Source organism: Cebus imitator, unplaced genomic scaffold (assembly GCF_001604975.1).
Source record: "Cebus imitator isolate Cc_AM_T3 unplaced genomic scaffold, Cebus_imitator-1.0 Scaffold24, whole genome shotgun sequence".
Classification (NCBI taxonomy): Eukaryota; Metazoa; Chordata; class Mammalia; order Primates; family Cebidae; genus Cebus; species Cebus imitator.
In genome coordinates this window covers 8635720-8647004 of record NW_016107339.1, presented here as the reverse complement: position 1 = coordinate 8647004, position 11285 = coordinate 8635720, and the positions used below count along the sequence as shown (strand labels likewise).

The 11285-nt window shown below is 45.3% G+C and overlaps 1 protein-coding gene across 4 annotated transcripts in view; it reads right to left on the bottom strand.

Annotated features, from left to right (window-relative positions):
- Positions 1-6811, bottom strand: part of CCDC167 (coiled-coil domain containing 167) — a 28477-nt gene extending 21666 nt beyond the window's left edge. The window contains exon 1 of one of the 4 annotated variants that reach the window (XM_017522562.2): positions 6708-6811. In XM_017522562.2, the coding sequence (XP_017378051.1) occupies positions 6708-6764 (57 nt within the window). In that variant the 5' untranslated portion in view covers positions 6765-6811. The remainder of the gene's footprint in view (positions 1-6707) is intronic. The other 3 variants (XM_017522558.2, XM_037736236.1, XM_017522561.2) reach the window with 3 other exon arrangements.
- Positions 6812-11285: the final 4474 nt, after the last annotated feature.

The window sequence follows — 11285 nt, the reverse complement described above, 5'->3', positions numbered from 1 at the left end:
AGAAGACAAGATTAGAGAAAAAAGGATAAGAAGGAAAGAACAAAGTCTCCAAGAAACATGGGACTATGTGAAAAGACCTAATCTATGCTTGATAGGTGTACCTGAACGTGATGAAGAGAGTCAATCCAAGCTGGAAAATACGCTTCAGGATATTATTCAGGAAAACTTTCCCAACCTAGCAAGGCAAGACAATATCCAACTCCAGGTAATACAGAGAACACCACAAAGATATTCCTCAAGAATACCAACCTCAAGGCACATAATCGCCAGATTCACCAGGATTGAAATGAAGGAGAAAATACTGAGGGCAGCCAGAGAGAAAGGTCAGGTTACCCATAAAGGGAAGCCTATCAGACTCACAGCAGATCTCTCAGCAGAAACCCTACAAGCTAGAAGAGAGTGGGGGGCCAATATTCAACATCCTTAAAGAAAAGAACTTTCAACCCAGAATTTTACATCCAGCCAAACTAAGCTTCATAAGCGAAAGAAAAATAAAATCTTTTGTGAACGAGCAAGCACTCAGAGATTTCATCACCACCAGGCCTGCTTTACAAGAGCTTCTGAAAGAACCACTACACATAGAAAGGAACAACCGGTATCAGCCTTTATAAAAAATACCAAAAAGTAAAGAGCATCAACATAATCAAGAATTTACATCAACTAATAGGCAAAACAGAGAGTTAACATTAAATGGCAGTATTAAACTCACATATATTATTATTAATTCTAAATTTAAATCGACGAAATCCCCCAATCCAAAGACACAGACAGGCAAAAAAAAGCCAAAACCCATCAGTATGCTGCATCCAGACCCATCTCACATGCAACGATACACAAAGACTCAAAACAAAGGGATGGAGAAAGATTTACCAACCAAATGGAGAGCAAAAATAAATAAATAAATAAAAAGCAGGTGTTGCTTTAAAGCAACAAAGATCAAAAGAAGCAAAGAAGGATATTACATAATGATAAAAGGATCAATGCAACAAGAAGAGCTAAAGATCCTAAATATATACGCACCCAGTACAGGAATACCCAGATATTTAAGACTTATAAAGAGACTTAGACTCCCATACAATAATAGTGGGAGACTTCAACATCAATATTAGACAGATCAATGAGACAGAAAATTAACAACGATATCCAGGATTTGAACTCAGATCCGGAACAAGTAAACTTAATTAACATTTATAGGACTCTCCACTTTAAATACAAAAAATATACACTCTTATCAGTACCACATCACATCTATTTACAGGTTTCAATGAAATATCGGTTGGCTGCTTGTCTGTTATTTTCTTCCCTCATTTTTTTTTTCATGTCTCTATTATTAAGCACAATTATAGGCATACCCATTTTTAGACTGCATTCTAGCCCAGGCAATAAAGCAACACCCCCGTTCTCTCTCCCTCTTCCTCTTTCTCTTTCTTCCTCTCCTTCATTCTTTTTTTTCTTTCTTTTTTTTTTTTTTTTTTTAGAAAAAAAAAATCAGGAGACAACAGGTGCTGGAGAGCATGTGGAAAAATAAGAACACTTTTACACTGTAGGTGGGAGTATAAATTAGTTCAACCATTGTGGAAGACAGTGTGGCGATTCCTCAAGGATCTAGAACTAGAAATACCATTTGACCCAGCAATCCCATTACTGGATATATACCCAAAGAATTATAAATCATTCTTTTATAAAGACACATGCACGGGTATGTTTACTGCAGCACTGTTCACAATAGCAAAGACTTGGAATCAACCCAAATGCCCATTAATGATAGACTGGATAAAGAAAATGTGGTACATATACACCATGGATTACTATGCAGCCATAAAAAAGGATGAGTTCATGTCCTTCACAGGGCTGTGGATGAAGCTGGAAACCATCATTCTCAGCAAACGGACACAAGAACAGAAAACCAAACACCACATGTTCTCACTCATAAGTGGGTGTTGAACAATGAGAACACATGGACACAGGGAGGGGAACATCCTCCCTGTGGGTGGGGGTGGGGCCTAGGGGAGGGATAGCATTAGGAGAAATACCTAATGTAGATGACAAAGTGATGGATGCAGCAAACCACCATGACACGTGTATACCTATGTAACAAACCTGCACGTTCTGCACATGTACCCCAGAACTTAAATAAATAAAAAAAAGAGAGAACGTAGAAATATCAGCCCTGACATAGCAGAGCTTTTGAACCTATGCCAGTAGCCACCTACCTACAAATTTCTACAGGGAGAAAAGTCTACTCCCATTTGCTTAAGTCACTGAGGTCAGTTTTCTATAACTTGTAGCCAAAAGCTTTCCAAACGGATAGATTTCCTGTACTAGGGGTCAGATCCAACCAAGTTATCTGCTTTAACATATCGGCTAAGACACCACACATCTGTTAACTTATGACCAACGGGTCACTGAAACATCTAAAGACACCAGCTTGAATAGCTACAAGAGAAAAGTGCAATGACCAAGGAAAGCTTGCTACTATCAGAGATCCAAAAACACAAACAGGTTCTACATCAGCCCAAATCCTCCCACCCGTTTAGACTGAAATTCAACCTTTCCTTCCTCCCACACAACATTAAAATCAGAACTGGGTGGGTGATTTCTCATTTGAACTATAATTTTCTTATTAAGAGTAAACTCTCAGAAGCTAAAACTCAGTTTTTCCAACTCTGAGATCTCATATGGTGGCAACTGATTTGGATAAAAAGACCTTAAAAGGAACCACTTTGAGGTGAAGGCTGGAAGGTGCCCTGGTTGTCCTAGGAGGTGACTGCCTGCACAGCTGGCCCAAGCCAGCCCTAGGGGTGAGTGCTGCCTGCTTGGAAATTGCTTCATTACAAGTGGAGACTGTTTGCAGGTGCTGAGATCACTCACTTGTGGGAGTTTTATTGCACTCGTCAGATTAACAAACATTTTTGATTAAATCACCACTTCATTGGCTGTGAGCACACGACTTTTAATAAGAGGACAATATCTACTGCTACTGAGCATCAGTGCACATTTAATACTCAGACCTGCTGGGGGCAACTGAGAAACAAGGTGGGGAGACAGCCAGCCAGACGTCAGGCTTTTTCCAAGGCACAGGGTTCCAGATGTCAAATCTTCAAATACCTAGGCAAAAAGTAAACTTGGAAACCAAGATAGCAAATATAAATATCTATGGTGGTATGAAGAGGGTAAAGCAATGCAATCCGCCCCAGTATAAAGCACTTGGAGAATACATGCCCCACCAAGTTTAAAAACTTAAAAATCCGTCCAGGTGCAGTGGCTTGCGCCTGTAATCCCAGCACTTTGGGAGGCAGAGGCGGGCAGATGACTTGAGGACAGGAGTTCGAGACCAGCCTGTGTAACATGGTGAAACCCCATCTCCACTAAAAATACAAAACTTAGCTGGGCGTGGTGGTGCACACCTATAGTCTCAGCTTCTCAGGAGGCTAAGGCACAGGAATCACTTGAACCTGGGAGGCAGAGGCAGCAGTGAGCCGAGATCACACTACTGCACTCCAGCCTGGGCAATAGAGCGAGACTCTGTCTCAAAATAAATAAATAAAAACTTAAAAATCTGTGTTTGCAAAACAGAAGACATCTGTGATCTGTATTTGGACCACAGTCAAGGAGTTTGTGACCCCTGGTGAAATTTAAGTCCTTCATGTTATAGACGAGGAAACCAATACCCAAGAAGGAGTTTGACTTAGCCATGGTAGAAGGATGCGAAAGAAATACAAAGGCTGGAGCTACCGTGTATTGATTACTAATCCTGTGCCAGGCGTGTGCTGGACATTTAACACATATTGCTTTATTTAATCCTCACAACCACACTGTGAGGTGAGGTGCCATCTGCAGCGAGACTGCAGGCTTTCTGTGAAAACATGCTGGCCTCTTTTTCCATAGTAAGCAAGCAGTAGCTGGCTACGTGGCCTCCTGACTGGGGAGCACATTTCCTTGGCCCCCTTGCAGTCAGGTGGAGTCACATGTCTTAGTTCTTGCTAATGGAAAGTGGGCAGTTTGGGCCCAGGACCTTTTAAGTTTGGGGACAGGACAGTGGGTGTGCTTCCTCCATTCTCCTCTTTCCCTGCTGGTGGACACATCAATGGGGGTACACCCTGGGTCCACTGATAAGGGGATAAGATCCTGAGAGATTGGCAGAGCCAAAGGGAGGCAATCTGGCAGAACCAACATAGTCCTGGTACTCTAGACCAGGAGTTGGCAACTAAGCCCTGTGGCCAAAAGGTCTAATACCTGTTCTCGTAGATAAAGCTTTAGTGGACACTGACACGCCCACTCATTTACATATTGCTTCATTTACATACTCCTTAGCCTGAGTACAGTTGGTTCTGGTTATCCCTGGTAGCTGTGTCTTACAAAGTTGCCTCCAACACTGAATTAGCAAATACCGAACCAGGTTAGGTTCCTGCAAGCCTCTGGACACAGCATTTCACAACTGATCCATACAAAATCCTGTTTTATGTGAGATTCTGTTTAAAGTGACCTTATTTAATATATATTGTTGCTTAATTAACAGTGGACCTCGCAACCAACAACACATATAGTGCTGTTACACCATGAGTTACATCATGCCTGAACAATTTGTCTAAGAAAACCTGTTTTCTTCTACAACACATTACAGCCTTCTCGGACTTAGGAACGCCAACAGCACTTATGCTTGGAGAGGGGTGGGGGCACTTTAAACAGCAAAATTAGGCCAGGCGTGGTGGCTCACATCTGTAATCCCAGCACTTTGGGAGGCCAAGGTGGGCAAATCACCTGAGGTCAGGAGTTCTAGCCTGGCCAACATGGTGAACCCCCTCTCTACTGAAAATACAAAATTAGCTGGGCGTGGTGGCAGGCACCTGTAATCCCAGCTACTAAGGAGGCGGTGGCGGGGAATGGGAGGGGGCTGAATTGCTTGAACCCAGGAGGTTGACGTTGCAGTGAGTCAAGATTGCACCACTGCACTCCAGCTTGGGCAACGGAATGAGACTCCGTCTCAAAAACAAAACAGCAAAATCGACAATAAAAAACACGAGAATGCAAAAAACAGGGCACTAAATAGACCACAATACGGACCCTTGTTTACAAGACAGCTGAAACAAGGCAGCTGTTCAATTTTAGCTGGGCGCATGGACCTCAGGTGACTCAAATTTTTTCCCACTCGTTTGCATTTGCTGCCCCTTGTGCTAGCCTGTTAGAAAAAAAAAAACTCTCAAACTTTCTTGTTCTAGAAGCCATTAAGTTTTGGGGTTTCTCTGTTACTGCAGCTTATTGTACCCTAATACAGGTTATAAAGTCTGTGTTCTTCCCGCTACACAGTGCCCTCATTTTACCACTCATAAACCCTCCTCTTCACATTTCCATCAGCCTTTTTCCTACCAAGTAGGCAAGTATTTCTCAAGGGGTGCTAGTAAAATTACTTGCATCACCATGGGGTGTGTGAGGCTTGTTAAAAAAAAAAAAAATGCAGATTCTGGCCAGGCATGGTGGCTTGTGCCTGTAATCCCAGCACTTTGGGAGGCTGAGGCTGGCAGATCACTTAAGATCAAGACCAGCCTGACCAACATGGGGAAACCCTGTCTCTACAAAAACACAAAAGTTAGCCGGGCATGGTGACACGTGCCTGTAATCCTAGCTACTCATGAGGATGAGGCATGAGAATCACTTGAACCCTGAAGACAAAGGTTGCAGTGAGCCGAGATCGCTCCACCCCACTCCAGCCTCGGCAATAGAGCGAGACTCTAAAAAATGCAGATTCCTTGTTAAGAATGCACATCACAAAGTCCTACTGAATTACTTGGGGCATGGGAAGAGTACAACTCTCCATTTATAACAAACCTTGTAAGTGACTCTATGCATGCTAAAATCTGATAATCACTGAACTCACTAGCGAAGCCTGAAGACTGTTACCCTGTACGTCTCCTGCAACCTCTGGGAGGATGCCCTAAGGGAAGGGAAACAGGAAACAAGATGTATTTCCAGGAAGACCACCTATGCTTGATTCTCAGCTCCACCACTTCCACCACCTGAGCCTGGATTCCACCTGAAACCTCACTTTCCTCATCCGTACAAACCTCACAGGCTTGCAGGGAGGATGAACCGAGAATGCAATGAAAGCAGTGGTTCACTATGCATGTTTTCTTTCCCTTCTATATGCAGCAAATTATTTTTAAGCCGTTCAGTGACATCACCAATTCCAGAATTCTCTTGTCATATTCCCAAAGTAATTTTGAAGGTACAAGCTTCAACACTCCGGAGGAAAAATTTCCTCTTTTAGAGGATATTTAAACCATTAGTAATATACACCAGAATGGGCTTCCGCATCTTTGCCTCCTAGCCCTTTAGAGTTCCCCTCATCTACAGGTCCCTACTTCCCTGCGGTCTCCCTCACCTCTGTACCCATCCTTTTGTTCTGTGTCCCCCGCTTTGAGTCCCCTCACTTCTGTGCAAGGCCGTCTTTGGGGGTCCCCTTCACTTCCATGTCTCTTCCGCTCTGGAGGCGCCCTCGGGTCTGGTTCGCCCATCCGGCACCCCCCTGGGCTCCGTCGCCTCCGGGAACCCCGAGGGCCTTCTCACCCCTCGCGTCCCTCTCCCCAAGCCGCGTTGCCCTCTCTTCCACCACTTGGCTCCTCCTCCCACCTATAGCCCAGCCCATCCCTTACCCCGCGGCCAAGAGAAGGCAACTGACGAGGTGGCCCAAACCCCACTTCTCCCCTCACCTCTAGAGCGACGCCCAGATTCTCCCGCTTCTTTTTAGTCATGTTACTTGCCGGCATCCCCCAGTCATCACTGGACGCGCCCACCAAGTAGCTATGCGCATGCTCAAGTCTCCGTGCTTCTCCCTCATTGGCCGTCGAGACAGCGGGAGGTGAGGCTGCTGCCGTCGCCATCTTGTTGAGGGGCGCGGCCGGCTTGGTGCGGCCATGTTTATGAGGGGCAACGTCTACCTTGAGACCTCAGCCTCGGTGGATGGAGGGAGGAAAATTCGGTGCAGGGAGGCACAAGGGACCGCCTGGGAGTGAAGCTGCCCCTTTCTTCCCCAGTTCTAAGCCGCTTTGATCACTGAGAGCCTTTTTTAACCCCATATTCTCTTTCAGTGTGTTTTGTGTTTCAGCGACCATCCCACCCCCGTTTAGGCCACGCCCCCCGTTCAATTTCTGGCCGTCTTTCAAGGCCTGTGCTGGAGCCCTGAGCTCCTTGGCCTATGGAATCTGATAATAGCCTTCTATTGTTATTCCTCCTTGATGTCTTGAGTTCTTGCTCTTTTATTTGGATTTGTTTTATTGTAATAACAGACTACAAACAGCACAGAAAACATATAACTGAGAAGCAGAGCATCCTTTATTCTACCAACCTTATCAGTTCCTCTTTGCTTCTGTTTATTCCTTCCTGGCTTGGCCTCACACACAATTTTATACCGTTGTAATCCTACTATACTGTACACTGTAAACTCACGCCCTTTGAAATATTTTGACTGTGATGCCACAATAAAAAATACATTTTATACCATGGCCCAGTTACTGATGAAACCAAAACCAAAGTTTCACAGTAAGTACCTTTACCGCCTGTGATGCACTCTTATTTTCTGTTCTAGCCGATTTAATTAAAAAAACGAGTTGGTGGCAGGAGACCTCTTAGGTTTATTTCATGACCCCTTAATGGAGGGTGAACTGAAATTTGAAAAACGCCGCCAAAGACGTTTTTCCGTGTCTTTGAAATCATCATTTGCAGTGGCAGCATGTGGCACTGAGTCTCTCCCGTTCTTGCATTGGACGTCATTTTATTGACAGTAACTCCAAATATTGCCAAAGCAAACATTTTCATGTACACAGCTCTGTTCTTCTGGATTCTTTCTTCAAGATAAAATTGCGGAAGTAGAATTATTAGGTCAAAGAGTATGAGACCAGAATCAAAGCTCCTTATTTCCTGACTGGTTATCTCTCTGTTGGTGCCTGGGTTTTTGTGTGTGAATAATAACCCCAACTCGGTGTTTGGGGGAAAAAAGTGTTTTCAGATTTGTGTTCTCCTCTTGATAGAGTCATTGAGTGATGGAGCTGGAAGGGGCCTGAGATACCATCTAGCCTGGCTGCCTGACTGAGGCCCACAGAGAGAGGGTGTAGTAAATTCTATCTGAACGGGAAGCAGGCCACTGAGCAGTTGTTTAGTGCAGTTCTCAGCTTACCACCCAGCACAGGAAAAACTGATTCAAGAACATTGTCCATCAACTGTCAATCAACAACACATTGTCAGAGCACTCTTCACAGCACTGGTTCCAATCCCAGAAAAACCAGACTCTTTGCTTCCCAATTATCACAGGCACCAGCCCAGGGGAGGTGAGAAGAGGAAGAAAAACACTGTGTTCTTTTAGAAGTGGCTCCTTCTGCATTTGTTTGGCACCAAGAAAAAGCCACAGAGATCTGGGTGCACCTCCTATCGGTCCCTTGTCTCTTTCTCCCATTCCCCCATGAAATGATGGGCAGCCTGTTGTCTCTCTCCCTGAAAAGCCTCATAATTTCCCAACCAAACCTTGTCCCACAGGTCCGCTAATGGGACGAAATATTTGAAATGGGGTTGGAATGAGAGTCAATATGGGTTGTAGTGCAAGGGAAGGCTTTTAGAGGGAGATCAACCTGGATGCCTAGCCCAGCTCTGCCTCTTAGCAGCCTGTGATGTGAGGCAAGACACTTCAGCTCCCTAAGCCTCCGTTTCCACGTCTATAAAACGAGCACATCATGTGAAACTCATAGGGTGTTGGCAAGAAGTACTAAGTGGCGGATACTGTGACCTGTGAGTGCCCAGGAGAGGCTCAGCAGGACTGATGAGCCTGCTGCCAGCTTGTCATAGGGTTTTGCTTAGAAATTGTTGCCATTGGCATTTTTTGTTAATGTTTTGTTTTCAGTTTCTGTCAGCTTTAGCACTATTGTGTAGTCTCTTGTTACAAATTTGGGGCAAATACTTGGGTGGTTTCCTGCTATCAAGGGTGGGTAGTTCGTTGTAAAAGACAGCCCCTAGTAAACACAAGCATCTCTCCGTAAACAGGAGATGCCCTCTCCACCTATGTGTCCTTCCTGCTGAGACCATCAATTGCTAGTTTCCTTTGCCCCAGACATCGCAGACAATAGTGGCCTGCATGGTGTCAGGTCTGATGCAGGCGCCCCAGTACCCCACTGAGGTCCTTTCATCCCCCTGGCACATACAGAGACCCAGCTTGGATTCCCGTGGAGGCTGTTTGCTGAGCCTTAGAGCAGCTTGGCTTGGCTCTATGTTAGAAACTCTGCCCATGAGCAGATGGATTACTGTGGGCCAGCTATCTGTCTGTCTGTCTTTATTACCCCAGGGAGATGTGCTTCTGAACCTCCTCTTTGGGGGTTTTAGAGCTAAGTGTTTAAAGGAAGTAGAAGACTGCACTGGCAGATAGGAGAACTGGGGTTGTTTCTGGCTGGATCAAGTTCTCACTGCATGACCTTGGGCAGGTTGAGCCTCCGCTTTGGCTCTCAAATTTCTTTCTTTTTTTTTTTTTTTGAGATGGAGTTTTGCTCTTGCTGCCCAGGCTGGAGTGCAATGGCGCGATCTCAGCTCACTGCAACCTCTGTTTCCTGGGTTCAAGCGATTCTCCTGCCTCAGTTTCCCAAGTAGCTGGGATTACAGGCATGCGCCACCACACCTGGCTAATTTTGTGTTTTTAGTAGAGACAGGGTTTCTCCATGTTGATCAGGCTGGTCTTAAACTCCTGACCCCAGGTGATCCACCCGCCTCAGCCTCCCAAAGTGCTGGGGTTACAGGCATGAGCCACCATGCCCGGCCTTGGCTTTCAGTTTTGTCTGTGCAATGGGTACAGTGGGGAGAACAAGACAGAAACCCTAAGCTCCTGTTTTTCGTGACCTTGTTATTTGTAAGGTACCCAGATAAAGCTCCCTCGTTAGCTGTAAGGGAGAGATATAAAGTAAGAACTAATGATTACCCTCAAGATCCCTTTAATCTTGTTAGAGAGACAGACTGACAACATGAAATAGTGCATGCCAGGCGTCATATAATTAAATGCCAGCTGTCTGATACTCACTATTGATGCATTAGGAGTGCAGAATAAAGAGAATGGGGTGGGTATTTGGGGGTGGCTTTGTGGAGGCTATGGGTCCAGGAGGACAGAAGAGATTGTGTCAGGCGAAGATGCAGGAGAGGGCATCCCAGGTGGGAAACCACGGGACCTCCTGTGCCAAGAGGGGGCGCCCTTTCCAACTTTGCACGAAAGCACTTTATTCTCTAGCCACATCCCTGGCTTATTTGTCCTAGAGACCCTGGGAGACCATTTTCTCTATCCTATGCCTCCTTTGGGCCTTGCCTGAGCTGTGGGGCCCAGGGTGGGGTCCCCATCACTGCCCCAAGGGAACCTTTTCAGAGCAAGAGTGAGGGAGAGTGGCATCATTCACTGTCAGAAGCATTTCAGGCAGGAAATGAAGAATTTTGTAGGTGGTTAAAAATACTGTGAAAGCTGATTTATGTTTGAATTTTGTTCCAGGGCAGCAGATTATAGCCCAAGTTCTGAGGCAAAGGCAGCAGCGTCTTTATGGCCTGCTTGGAACAGTTTTATGTCTCTGTGAGTTTTATACATTTCAGCTAAGCCAAGATGCTAGAACTTTTTTGTCTACATACTTCACTGGGGAAAACTCACATACCACTCCTTGCACCCAACCTTGTGTTACCATGCAAAAAGAAAGAAAAGGAAAGAAGGAAGGGAGGAAGGAAGGCAGCAGACAGAGGAAAAGAATGTGCTTTCTATTTCGCTGGTATCGTTTTTAGCTAACATAAATCAAATCATAGACAGTGAATCCACGTGAAATTGAATTAGACATCCAGTGACATGAAAATCAAAGGATCTCTAAATATTGTTGAATATGCAGACCACTCTACCTCGCAGCATCCTCTTTTTGTTTTTTGTTTTTTTTTGAGACAGAGCCTCACTCTGTCACCCAGGCTGGAGTGCAGTGGCGTGAACTTGGCTCACTGCAACCTCTGCCTCCTGGGTTCAAGCAATTCTTGTGCCTCAGCCTCCCGAGTAGCTGAGATTACAGGCATGTGCCACCACACCTGGCTAATTTTTGTATTTTTAGTAGAGACGGGGTTTCACCATGTTTGCCAGGCTGGTCTCAAACTCCTGACCTCAGGTGATCCACCTGCTTCGGCCTCCCAAAGTGATGGGATTACAGGAATGAGCTACTATGCCTGGCCCACCCCACAGCATCCTTTTGATGAGAAGAAATTTCTACCAGATGTTGGTGCCAAGCTAAACTCTGTGGCCT